Here is a 13,895-nt window from a genome sequence, read left to right on the forward strand (position 1 = left end):
AGCACAGTGTGTACGCCGAGATTCGCTACCAAAACCCCTATAAAAAGCCGTAACAATCGACACAATCACTTCATCCCATTTTAATAGAGAGTAGGTTTCCGAAAGCGTCCATAAACTATCGACCCAGATTTTATTTACCCTTTTCTTTTCTTCGTTCTAATCCATACCCATCTTTTGAGTTTATTCTTTTACATCGAAAAGTAAAGCGCAACACTTTTTGACGCTTCTTCGTTAAGTTTTTGGTAATTTATTTCGCCTTAAATCTATCATTTTAGTGGAAGTCTCAGGAATCGCGAATCGAGCTTAGTTCCTCCTTGTTTCTAACATTGCAGATCGACGTTTCGTAGATCTAAATAGAAGTATTCGCAAGACCATCTCAGGTAAGTATTTTGTTTTAGTTAAATCTTTGTTTGCCAATTAATCTTATGATGGTTTGATTTCAATCTCATTGTCACGATGTAATGGATGTGTTTCTTTTGAGTTTTTACTCGGTTCTTTATTTTTAGAATTTTACGTTCCTGGAAAAAGTATTTATTTTTCTCATAAAATTTCGCATAAAAAATTATTTAAATAAAAAAACCAAACTTCTAAACTCAATCTAGACCGAAAAGAAACACACCCAATGTTCTTAATGGTATACAAAGTTGAATTAAAAGGGGAGAAATATTAAATGGTCCTTTGTGTTGATTACTCATAATTTTTTTGGTAGGGTTTATTACTTTGTGGCATTTGTTGCAAATATTTGTTGAGATTGTGTCTCTGAAACTCGGGTTTTCAAAAGCTGATGTACAATCTATAGTAGCCAAACCATTGGATCTTATTAGAACTTTGAAGTTAAACGTGTTTGGATGAGGGTAGTTCTAAGATAGTAACTAGCGGCAATAAATAAAAAAACAAAAGAAAAAAGAAAGATTAAAAAAAAACAAAAACAAAGTTTGATGTATCTGTTCTATATATTGTAGGAATTTAATGATCTTTGTTATAGCCAAAAAAACATGTAGATGACATAATTGATGTATTACCTTTTCCCAACACATCATCTAATTAATTATTTCATTTCTTCTAATGTGCGATATACGTTCAAGTGTCGTGCCATTCATAAGAAGATTTATACAAGATTTACTTGATAATCATATGAATTTATTCAGTGAAATGACAAATCTCTTTGTATAGAAATCATGAGCCAAAGAGAATTGATTGATTTGAACTCAACTGCTGCCGAAGAACGCGAAGAATTGCAGATGGCGCTAACTGAAGAGCGAGAACTGCAGCGCAAGCAGTACCACCGGTGCACCCCCGAACAAACCAAAGAACTTGAGGAGTAATTTTCTTTTCACAACTTTATATATGTAAAAGTTATGATATATAAATATAGTGATTAAAATTTTTTGACAGGATATAAATAAATAAAATACAAATCCTATTTAAAAGGTCAAAAGTTGCAATTTACGTGCTTTAACTTGTTGACATATTTCATCAAATGTACTAATTACTCTTATTTTTGAAAATTACTCCTTTTGTTTAGTTTGCTAACTTTATATCTTTATATATTGTAGATTTTTTGCAGAGTGTCCACGCCCGTCCAAAAAGCAACGGGCCGAACTTGGCCAAAACTTAGGAATGGAATCATCGCAAGTGAAGTTCTGGTTCCAAAACAAGCTCACCCAAACAAAGGTAACAAAATATACTCCCTTCGACCCGGATAATTTTTTTTATTGTCTCCAAAATTTATGTCTAAATGTATTTATAGTAAAATTTTATCTACCGACAATTTTATTATCCATATTTTAACAAATAATAATAATCAATTTGTCATTACTTTTTCTACTAACTTTATTATTATTATTATTATTATTATTATTATTATTTATTAATTTTCACTTTTATTTTAATTTTTACATATCCAATTTTTACATTAAAATAATATTAGTCTTAGTTCCCGAGCCCGTGTAATGTAGCTTGAGCCCGGAGGGAGGGAGTATTTCATAATTTTTTATGATCTTATTTTTCATATAAACATTTTCCTTATGATTGTAAACAAATGCATATATGAATACTAGTGTTTTCGGGGTTTAATATATTACTCTTCTTCTTCACTTTGATATTGTGTGAATATAATCATTTCGTAGATTCATCAAGAGCGTGAGGAGAATGCCCGTCTGCATGCCGAAAACAACATGCTTCAGCATCAACTGCTGAACTACAAAGAGGTTCTTGAGAACCCTTGCTGCAATGCTTGTAGGATGAAGAAGAGGCTGGCCAATGCAACTCCGGAAGCCCGCAATTTAATCCTCGAGAATGATCGGCTGAAAAGGGAGGTACATATACAGATTAAGAGTACAATTTTATTTTGCATTTTCGGAATTTTTTTTCACATTTATCATTGTAATACCTTCTTTATGTGCGTAGCTCGAGCAAATGGCCGAAGTCATTGCGAAATATGTTGGAAAGCCCGTGCCGAATGTTGCTGCAAGTTCATCTGCCCGCCTCCCTAGCAAATTCAACAAATGAAGGTTCCAAGAAAGAAGGATGAAGAAGGATGAAGAAGATTGAATGTTCATTTGCTTTTGTTCCGGATTTGGTTTTTCTTTTGCGTTCTTATGAATTCAGCTCTGTTTGACTGCTCTATTTAATTATGTTTTCAACTTTCTCGCACTATTTTTAGGCAAACTTTCACCCTAATCAACATCATTGTTGCACTTATTTTTCATTTAAAATATTGTGTGTTTTTTTAATTACTATCAAATTTCCTTATATTTCTATTATTCATCAAAATATTTTCCCTGAAAACATTATATTAAACATATATATATATATTTTTTATGTTCTATATTCTATAAAAAATCAATTTTACATTCACATTATCATATTAACATCTATTTATATCAAATCATTTAATTATTCAAATTTAAAATTAATTTTTACTGTTCAAATTGCAAAAAAAAAAAATCCAAACCTCCAAACAAACACACCAACGAAAATGACCAAAAAAACAATCTAAACTGAAAGCATCCATTAATATTGGTTATAATAAAGTATAAATTATCAAGAACTTAAGTGTCACATAATGTAGCCAACATCAAACTACATTTTAACTGAATCTAGAAGCACATTGTAACTTAATAGTAACATAATCAATGGCGGATCCAAAAAAATTTTTTGGTGGGGCCCAATTTTTTTTTTAATATAAATTGTATATAATAATTTTAAAATTATATAATATAATGACATTTTTTAAAAAATTACAAATAAATTTTTAGTTTGTTTTATCTAATTTTTTCGAACATTTTTAAATATTTGGAGTATTTGAACCAATTTTTATAAGTATTTGAGTTAAACATAAATAATAATATTTTTATTAAATTTATAAGGGTGACCAATTATTTAAATTTTAAAAATTATACAAATACTGCATAATAAAAATACAAAATTCAAATAATTAGGGGGTCAAACACCCTTCAGCCCCACTACTAGCTCCTCAACATAATTACATAAAGAGAGAATACACTACCATTCATTTCCGAGAGCCAAGATAGTTTCCCTTCGTAAAAAAGTTTTCAAATTACACAATACTCCTTGATATTTTATTAAGCTAGGGAGTTCTAAATTCAATAAGCTAGTAAGGACAACAATTTGCCGTTGTTGCTGAGGTAGCGGAGACACGAAAAATGACACTCCACGATGTTAACATGACTACTAGCTAGGATGACTAAGTGTGAGTAGACGAGCGCAAATTAATACCTCAAGTTGGAGAGGTTGCGAATAGACCCGAGAGTGGGAGTTGGAAGGTAAATAAACACGAGCAAATAGTTATGGGCGACCAAGAAATATGGTTTTACACGTGGCTGGTCCTGACTTTCGAAGGGCCCGGGACGAAAAAAAAAAGCCTCTAAATATATATAAATAATATATTTTTATTTATAATAAAATATAAATAATTAAATAAAAAAAATATTTTTGGATTTTTGGATGAAAAATAGTATAAAAATTTATTTCTACCACCAAACTACAACATTTTCTATTCATATATATCAAATAAATATTATATATAAAAATTATACATATATAACATAAATATGTAACGGACCCTTTGTTTACCGTGGGCCCTGGGCGGACGCCTCTCGCGCCTGGGCCAGGGCCGGCCCTGGTTTTACAGAGTAATGGCAAGAATCCCATCTCAGCAAAGTTCTTATTGTGGTATGTGGCAAGCAATGTTGACAGTGATGACAAAAACAAGGCCAAAGCCGGCTTGAGATAAGGGCGAGAGCGACCCTCACCCGAAGCCCATATGTATTGGGGGCTCTTACACTCAAAGTTATAATATAAATGATTTTTTTTATATAGTTATTTATTAAATAAAATATAATAAACAATATTTAGAAGAATACTATAGAAAATCTTAATAAAAATATAATACAAATTTATATATTCATATTATTAAAATTTAAATTATTTACAAATATTTTTAAAATGATAAAATAAAAAAAATAATATATTCAAATTAATTTCGATCAGGCCAAAGTACATTAATTAAAGTATCTAAAATAGTACTATATCTGTCAAATTTTAAGGATCTCATTTACTTTTGCGTGTTGATCTTTGAATTCGAATTATTATATCAAAATTTAGTACAAATTAAAAAAAAAATTGCAACAATATTTTCATTAGTGTCTTATAATACTAATAGAAGACCTTTGTACAAAAAAAATCATACAAACATAAGAATATTTTTAATATTAAGTATAATAATGCAAAAAATAAATGTGACCATTAGAGACGAACAGATAGAGTATAAATTATTTAAAATATAAAATAGACGGAATAGCATCATCATTTCTTAGTGATAATATTTCCCGCTACCACTTGCTTCATCACTCTAACATTCACTTTCATCGTTAGATCGATACTATATTGCATAAGGATAAAATGGACGGTCTATTTGAGGCGTAATATAACTCTTGTTTGTTAGTTCTGGGCTTATTGACTTTTTAAAATTTAGAAATCTCATAAAGAAATTTCATCATTTAAAAGAAAATAAATATTTTTAATTTGAATTATATAAATAAAATACATCTTTTTTATTTCAAAAAATATATGCAAACCTTGTCTAATTATTTATTTCTTTTCATAATTGCTTGCAATTTTTTTTATTTTTAATTCTCAAATATTTTTCCAACGAAACACTTTACGGGGTGGAGCTGACGAAGGGGAGATAGAGATGGATGACCTATGTAAAAGAAATAAAATTGGATTAAATTTTGTAAATAAATAAATCACTTTTTAGAAGAGTCAAAAATATATTATTAGAATTTGTAATATTTAAAAAAAAAAGAAAAGAAAATAGGTACCTTTGAAATTTTTTGAAATCATAATATTTAATTTTGATGGCAAATATTATTATCTTACCAATTTTGGTTATATATTTGGAAAAAAAATAAATTAAGTAGTAATTTACTTTCTATATGCGTGCGTACGTCGTGCGTGCCGCCACGCACATTCTTAATATCAATAATTTAAAAATAAATAATTTAATTTTGATGGCAAATATTATTATCTTACCAATTTTGGTTATATATTTGGAAAAAAATAATTTAAGTAGTAATTTACTTTCTATATGCGTGCGTACGTCGTGCGTGCCACGCACATTCTTAATTATATATATAGAGTTTTTTTTCTTTTTTTTTCTAAATTTGGTTTTAGTTACTTTTTTATGCAAATCTTTTATTAAAATATTTATATTTTATTTTTCAATATATTATGTCCGATATATGATAATTTTTTTAAAAATTATTTAAAAAAATAAATTTTATATATTTAAAAATAACAAATATAATAAAAGAAATTTGAGACCCAATTAATTTTCAAATCTCCACAATTCAAATAACAATTTCATGAAATTACATGAAAATCTCAACAAAGTGAATTATATTTTTCCTCCAATTATAATGATTATATTTATGAATAGTATGCTATTATTTAGATATCAAAGTCTAAGCATAGTATTCATTTTACAATAGTGATGAAAAAAAATCATTAATTATTTTGCATCATTCTCAAAAATTTTAATTTTATCTACTCCCTCCATCTCATTGAAAGGGTTATATTTACTTTTTGCACATAAATTTTTTAATATTAGTATTATATTGGATTGTAATAAAAAAAAAAGACAAAAATACCCCTATTAGTATGATGTAATATAAAAGTAACCGTGTTTTGGGAACGAACGAAAATAGAAGATGGGAGGGAGTATTATATATTTGAAATTTTCTCTTTATATCTTTTGACACTATTTTCCAACTATTATTCGTATTCTCCCAATTTTGATAAGAAATAAAAATAAATAGTATATTATTTAATATATTTTTATAATTTTTTATGTTTAATTATTTTATTTTATATAGTTATTATGATTGTAGAACAGTAGAATATAAATTGGTAACCATAAATATAAGATGGTTGGTATTTCAACTAATAAAGATAAATATATAATAATTATTTAATATAGTATATTATATTATTTCTATATTTTATTAATTAATATTTTAATTACTATTATGATTGAAGAATTAGGGTTTCAAGTATCTATACATTATTAAAGATTTGGTATGTCAATTTATAAATAATACTATATAATAACCATTTAATATTTTTATAAAATTTATAATATTTTTATGTTTATGAACTTTAGGTTTCTATTTATCATTATGATCAAAGGATTGAAGTTTTAATTAGTTTGCCAAAAAATATAAAAGTTTGTTATTTCAATTTTATATAATATTCAATTTTAGTTTTTATTTATAAATGAATTTTTTGGCATTGTTTGTTCGCCTAATTTTTTTTTTGAGATATGATTTTCAAAATATATATTTTATCATCACACAAAAATCAACATGCAACATAAATTCTGTATACCTCATATAAAAATAAAAATAAAAATAAAATTAAAACACTAAACAAACACACTATCAAATAAAATTTTTTCCTTTTCATTGTACGGTTCTCAATAGAAATACAACATTTTTTCTTATAAAATATTAAATTAAAATATTATATAAACCAAAATATAAATTACCATATCAATTTCAAATAGAAACCAAACGAGTACGTGAGTGTTGTTTACTATTTTTATTTAATGGTGTTTCATATAAATATATATATATATATATTTTAATAAAAAATTTATAAATTGATGGAAAAAAAATAATTGAAAAAGTAAACATAACCAAAATAATACTTCCCATGTCATTGAAATTATTGACCACTTTTCTTTATGGGTTGTCATCAAAAAATATTTTCGATTTCTTTTTAAGTAAAATCATTACATTTTGTAATTTTTTACTATAATGAAAAAAAAAATAACAATTATTACTCACTTTTATTATCACACGTGTCTGTGTCCGATCAAATTAGCACACTTGCAATATAACATTGAATATCAAAATTCATTTTTTCTTAAAAAAAAAATTAATTCATTCAAAGGTATTAAAATATCTCCCTCCTCAGTTATGGATACTTATGTTATTTTTTTTTACTGTCTCTTAAATTTATGTATGTTGTATTTGTAGTAAAACTTTATCTACTGATAATTTTACTATTTATTTTAATCAATAATAATAATTTGTCATTATTTTTTCTATTTACCGTAATATTTTTTTTTTTATCAACTCACCTCATTTTACTTTTTTTATATACCATATTTTTATATTAAAATATTATTAGTCTTAGTTCCCCGTGCAATGTAGCATAAAGAGCCCGGAGAGGGGAGTATTTCATAACGTTTTATGATCTTATTTTTCATATTAAAAATCTTCCTAATGATTGTACAAAATGCATATATGAATACTAGTGTTTTTGTCGTTCAATTACTCTTTCTTCACTTTGATCTTGTGTGAATATAATCATTTCGTATATCCATCAAGAGCGTAAGGGGAATGCCCGTCTGCACGCTGAAAACAACAAGCTTCAGCATCAACTGCTGAACTACAAAGAAGTTCTTGAGAACCCTTGCTGCAATGCTTGTGGGATGAAGAAAGAGGCTGGCCAACGCAACTCCGGAAGCCCGCAATTTAATGCTCGAGAATGATCGGCTGAAAAGGGTGGTACAAATACAGATTAAGAGTACCAATTTTTATTTTGCATTTTCGGAAAATTTTTTCACATTTATAATTGAAACACCTTCTTTATGTGCGTAGCTCGAGCAAATGGCCGAAGTCATTGCGAAATATGTGGGAAAGCCCGTGACAAATGTTGCTGCAAGTTCATCTGCCCACCTCCTTAACAAATTTAACAAATGAAGCTTCCAAGGAAGAAGAATGAACGAGATTGAATGTTCATTTGCTTTTGTTCCAGATTTAGTTTTTATATATATTTGGCGTTTTTTTGAATTCAGCTATGTTTACTGCTCTATTAAACTATGTTTTCAACTTTCTCAAACTGGCAAATTTTAACTCTAACCGACATCATTATTGCACTTATTTTCATATTAAATATTGTTTTTTTTTTTTCCATCAAATTTTCTCATATTTCTATTATTCATTAAAAAAAAATTCCTTAAAATATCATATTAAACATATATATATTTTTTTCATATTCTATATTGTAATATTAAAAATAAATTTCATATTCACAACACTATATCAATATCTATTTAGATCTAATCATCCAATTATTCACAATAAAAACTCTTACTATTCAAATTGCAACAAATAAATCCAGACCCCCAAACAAATAAATAAATATCTATTGTTTGCTTATACATCTGAAAACAAATAATTAAATTTATAATTTACTTTCTATATGCGTGCGTACGTCGTGCGTCACTTATGTTCTTAATTATATATATAGTTTTTATTTTTTTTCTAAAGTTTTGTTTTAGTTACTTTTTTATGCAAATTTATTAAAATATTTTTATTTTATTTTTCAAAATATTACATCCCATATCAGAAAATTTTAAGAATTGTTTTATTTTTTTAAAAAATTATATATTTAAAAATAAAAAATATAATAAAAAAATTGTTAACCTAATATTTTTTCAAATCTTCACCGTTCAAATAATAATTTTTTGAAATTACATGAAAATCTCAATAAAACTTATTCAATAACACCAATCACTCTATAAAATAACTTCAAAAATTTCTCTCGTATTTTGGTTATAGAAGAAGAGTCTCTGCATAGTTTGAATTATAATTTCCCTCCAATTATAACGATTATATCTATGTATTTTATATTATGCTATTATTTAGATATTAAAGTCTGAAAGGTCGACGCATAGTATTCATTTTACTATAGTGAGAAAAAAACCATTTATTATATATTTTGCATCATTTGAAAAACTTGGATTTTATGTATATTGTATTTGTACTATAACTTTATCTATGGATAATTTTATTATTTATTTTAATCAATAATAATAATTTGTCATTATTTTTTCTATTTACTATAATAATTTTTTATTTATCAACTCACCTCATTATATTTTTTTTACATACCCTATTTGTATATTAAAATATTTTTAGTCTTAGTCCCCAGTGCAATGTAGCATAAAGAACCCGGAGAGGGGAGTATTTCATAACTTTTTATGACCTTATTTTTCATATTAATAATCTTCCTTATGATTGTACAAAATGCTTACATGAATACTAGTGTTTTTGTCGTTCAATTACTCTTTCTTCACTTTGATCTTGCGTGAATATAATCATTTCGTAGATCCATCATGAGCATAAGGGGAATGCCGGTCTGCACGCTGAAAACAACAAGCTTCAGCATCAACTGCTGAATTCAAAGAAGTTCTTGAGAACCCTTGCTGCAATGCTTGTCGGATGAAGAAGAGGCTGGCCAATGCAACTCCGGAAGCCCGCAATTTATTGCTCGAGAATGATCGGACGAAAAGGGAGGTACAAATACAGATTAAGAGTACAATTATATTTTGCATTTTCGGGAATTTTTTTCACATTTATCATTGTAACACCATCTTCATGTGCGCATTTCGAGCAAATGGCCGAAGTCATTGCAAAATATGTGGGAAAGCCCGTGCCAAATGTTGCTGCAAGTTCATCTGCCCACCTCGCTAACAAATTCAACAAATGAAGCTTCCAAGGAAGAAGAATGAACGAGATTGAATTTTCATTTGCTTTTGTTACGGAATTAGTTTTTATATCTATTTGACGTATTTAGAAATTCAGCTATGTTTACTGCTCTATTTAACTATGTTTTCAATTTTCTCTAATTATTTTTATCAAATTTTAGTCCTAATGAACATCATTCTTTCACTTATTTTTCATATGAAATATTGTATTTTTTTTTTCCATTAAATTTTCTCATATTTCTACTATTCTTTAAAAAAAAAATTCTGAAAATATCATATTAAACATTTATGTTTTTCATATTCTATATTCTACTAAAAATCAATTTCATATTTACAACACCTTATCAAAATCATTTTAGATCTAATCATCCAATTATTCATACTAAAAATTCTTACTATTCAAATTGCAACAAATAAATCCAAACCCCCAAATAAATAAATAAATATCTATTGTTTGTTTATGTATCTGGAAACAAATAATTAAATTTATAATTTATTTTCGATATGCGTGCGTACGTTGTGCGCCACTCACGTTCTTAATTATTTATATATACGTAGCTTTTGTTTTTTTTTTCTAAAGTTTCGTTTTATTTACTTTTTTATGCAAATTTTTTATTAAAATATATTTATTTTATTTTTCAAAATATTACGTTCGATATCTGATAATTTTAAGAATTTGTTTATTTAAAAAACCATATATTTAAAAATAACAAATATAATAAAAAATATTTGTGAACCAAATATTTTTCAAATCTTCACCATCCAATTAATAATTTTCTAAAATTACAAGAAAATCTCTACAAAGCTTATTCAATAACACCAATCACTCTATAAAATTATTTCAAAAATTTCTCTCGTATTTTGGTTATAGAAGAAGCGTTTCTACATATTGTACATTATATTTTCCCTCCAATTATAACAATTATATCTATGTATTTTAGGCTATTATTTAGATATCAAAGTCTGCTATGCATAGTATTCATTTTACAATAGTGAGAAAAAAAACATCATTAATTATTTTTCATCATTCCGAAAAACTTTGATTTTATTTATATCTTTGAAGTTTTCTCTTTATATCTTTCGATCATATTTTCCAACTATTATCCGTATACGCCCAAATTTGATAAGAAATAAAAATAAATAGTATATTATTTAATATAATTTTTAAATTTTTTATGTTTAATTATTTTATTTTACATAGTTATTATGATTATAGAGCAGTGGAATGGAAATTGGTAACTATAAATATAAGAGGGTTGGTATTTCAACTAATAAAGAATATATAATAATTATTTAATATATTTTATAATATTTTTATATGTCAATAATTAATATTTTAATTACTATTATGATTGAAGAATTAGAGTTCCAAGTTCTATATATTAACAAGATTTGGTATTTCAATTTATAAATAATATATAATAATCATTTAATATCTTTTATAAATTTTATAATATTTTTATGTTTATGAAATTTAAGTTTCTAATTATAATTATGATCAAAGGATTGAAGTTTTAATTAGTTTGCCAATAAATATAAAACTTTGTTATTTCAATTTTATATAATATTCAATTTTAGTTTTTATTGATAAGTGAAATTTTTGGCATTGTTTGTTTCCCAATTGTTTTTTTCCATATGATTTTTACAATATATATTTTATCATTTCACAGAAATCATGCAACATATAATTCTGTATACCTTATATAAAAATATAATTCAAATCAAAACACTAAACAAACACACTATCAAATAATTTTTTTATTTTTTTTCCTTTTCATCGTACCGTTCTCAGTAAAAATACAATACTTTTTCTCATTAAATATTAAATCAAAATACTATATAAACCAAAATATAAATTGCCATCTCAATTTCAAATAAAAACCAAACAAGTAATTGAGTGTTATTATTATTATTTTTTTATTTAATGGCGTTTCATATAAAAAGAAAAAATATTTTTATAAACAAATTATAAATTGACGGAAAAGAAAATAAAAATAATTGAAAAATTAAACATAGCCACAATAATACTTCATATGTCATTCAAATTTATACTCACTTTTCTTTTTGGTTGTCATTAAAATATATTTTCGTTTTCTTTTTAAGTAAAAAATTATTACGCTTTTGTATATTTTTTTTTACTATAAAAAAAGTAACAATTATTACTAATTTTTATTAACACATGTGTCCAGTCAAATTAGGACACATTTGCATGAGGGAGAGAGTATGATATAACATTGAATATTCAAATTCATTATTTCTAACAAAAAAAAAAAAAACAAAAAAAAATCATACAAAGTAATTAAAATATCTTCCTCCTCCCTAATGGATATGTTATTTTTCTTTTTTTATTCTCTTACATTTATGTATATTGTATTTGTAGTAAAACTTTATCTACTGATAATTTTATTATTTATTTTAATCAATAATAACAATTTGTCATTATTTTTTTTATTTAACGTAATATTTTTTTTATTAACTCACCTCATTTTATAACTTTTTATGATCTTATTTTTCATATTAATAATTTTCCTTATAATTGTACAAAATGCATATATGAATACTAGTGTTTTTATCGTTCAATTACTCTTTCTTTAGTTTGATCTTGTGTGAATATAATCATTTCGTAGATCCATCAAGAGCGTAAGGAGAATGCCCGTCTGCACGCTGAAAAGAACAAGCTTCAGCATCTACTGCTGAACTACAAAGAAGTTCTTGAGAACCCTTGCTGCAATGCTTGTCGGAGGAAGAAGAGGCTGGCCAATGCAACTCCGGAAGCCTGCAATTTAATGCTCAAGAATGATCGGCTGAAAAGGGAGGTACAAATATAGATTAAAAAAGTACCAATTTTTATTTTGCATTTTCGGAAAAAGATTTCACGTTTATCATTAACACCTTCTTTATGTGCGTAGCTCGAGCAAATGGCCGAAGTCATTGCGAAATATGTGGGAAAGCCCGTGCCAAATATTGCTGCAAGTTCATGTGCCCACCTCCCTAACAAATTCAACAAATGAAGCTTCCAAGGAAGAAGAATGAACGAGATTCAATGTTCATTTGCTTTTGTTCCGGATTTTGTTTTTATATATATTTGGCATATTATGAATTCAGCTATGTTTACTGCCATATTTAACTATGTTTTCCACATTCTCGAACTAGCAAATTTTAACCCTAATCAACATCATTCTTGCACTTATATTTCATATAAAATATTATGTTTTTTTTATCATCAAATTTTCTTATATTTCTATTATTCATAAAAAAAAAAAAATTCCTGAAAATATCATATTAAACATCTTTTTTTTTTTTTTTTTTTTATATTCTATATTCTATTAAAAATTAATTTCATATTCACAACATTATATGAATATCTATTTAGATCAAATCATCCAATTATTTAGAATAAAATGTCTTACTATTCTAATTGCAATAAGTAAATCCAAACTCCAAAACAAATAAATAAATATCTATTGTTTGCTTCTACAATGGAAATAAATAATTAAATTTATAATTTACTTTCTATATGCGTGCGGACGTCGTGCGTCACTCATGTTCTTAATTATTTATATATATAGTTTTTTTTTTCTATAGTTTGGTTTTGGTATCTTTTTTATGCAAATTTTTTATTAAAATATTTTTATTTTATTTTTCAAAATATTAAATCCGATATCTGAAAATTTTTAGAATTGTTTAATTTTAAAGAAAAATTATATATTTAAAAATAATAAATATAATAAAAAAAATTGTTAACCTAATATTTTTCAAATCTTCATGGTTCAAATAATAATTTTTTGAAATTACATGAAAATCTCAACAA

The 13,895-nt window shown here is 25.7% G+C and overlaps 1 protein-coding gene across 1 annotated transcript; it reads left to right on the forward strand.

Annotated features, from left to right (window-relative positions):
- Positions 1-311: 311 nt before the first annotated feature.
- Positions 312-2,511, forward strand: LOC127247359 (homeobox-leucine zipper protein HDG2-like). The gene is made up of 5 exons (XM_051269192.1): positions 312-380; positions 1,174-1,321; positions 1,557-1,674; positions 2,130-2,318; positions 2,410-2,511. The coding sequence occupies exons 2-5, from the start codon at positions 1,179-1,181 to the stop codon at positions 2,509-2,511; spliced, it is 552 nt and encodes a 183-aa protein (XP_051125149.1). The 5' UTR covers positions 312-380; positions 1,174-1,178.
- Positions 2,512-13,895: the final 11,384 nt, after the last annotated feature.

Source organism: Andrographis paniculata, unplaced genomic scaffold (assembly GCF_009805555.1).
Source record: "Andrographis paniculata isolate CXL003 unplaced genomic scaffold, ASM980555v1 Contig32END, whole genome shotgun sequence".
Classification (NCBI taxonomy): Eukaryota; Viridiplantae; Streptophyta; class Magnoliopsida; order Lamiales; family Acanthaceae; genus Andrographis; species Andrographis paniculata.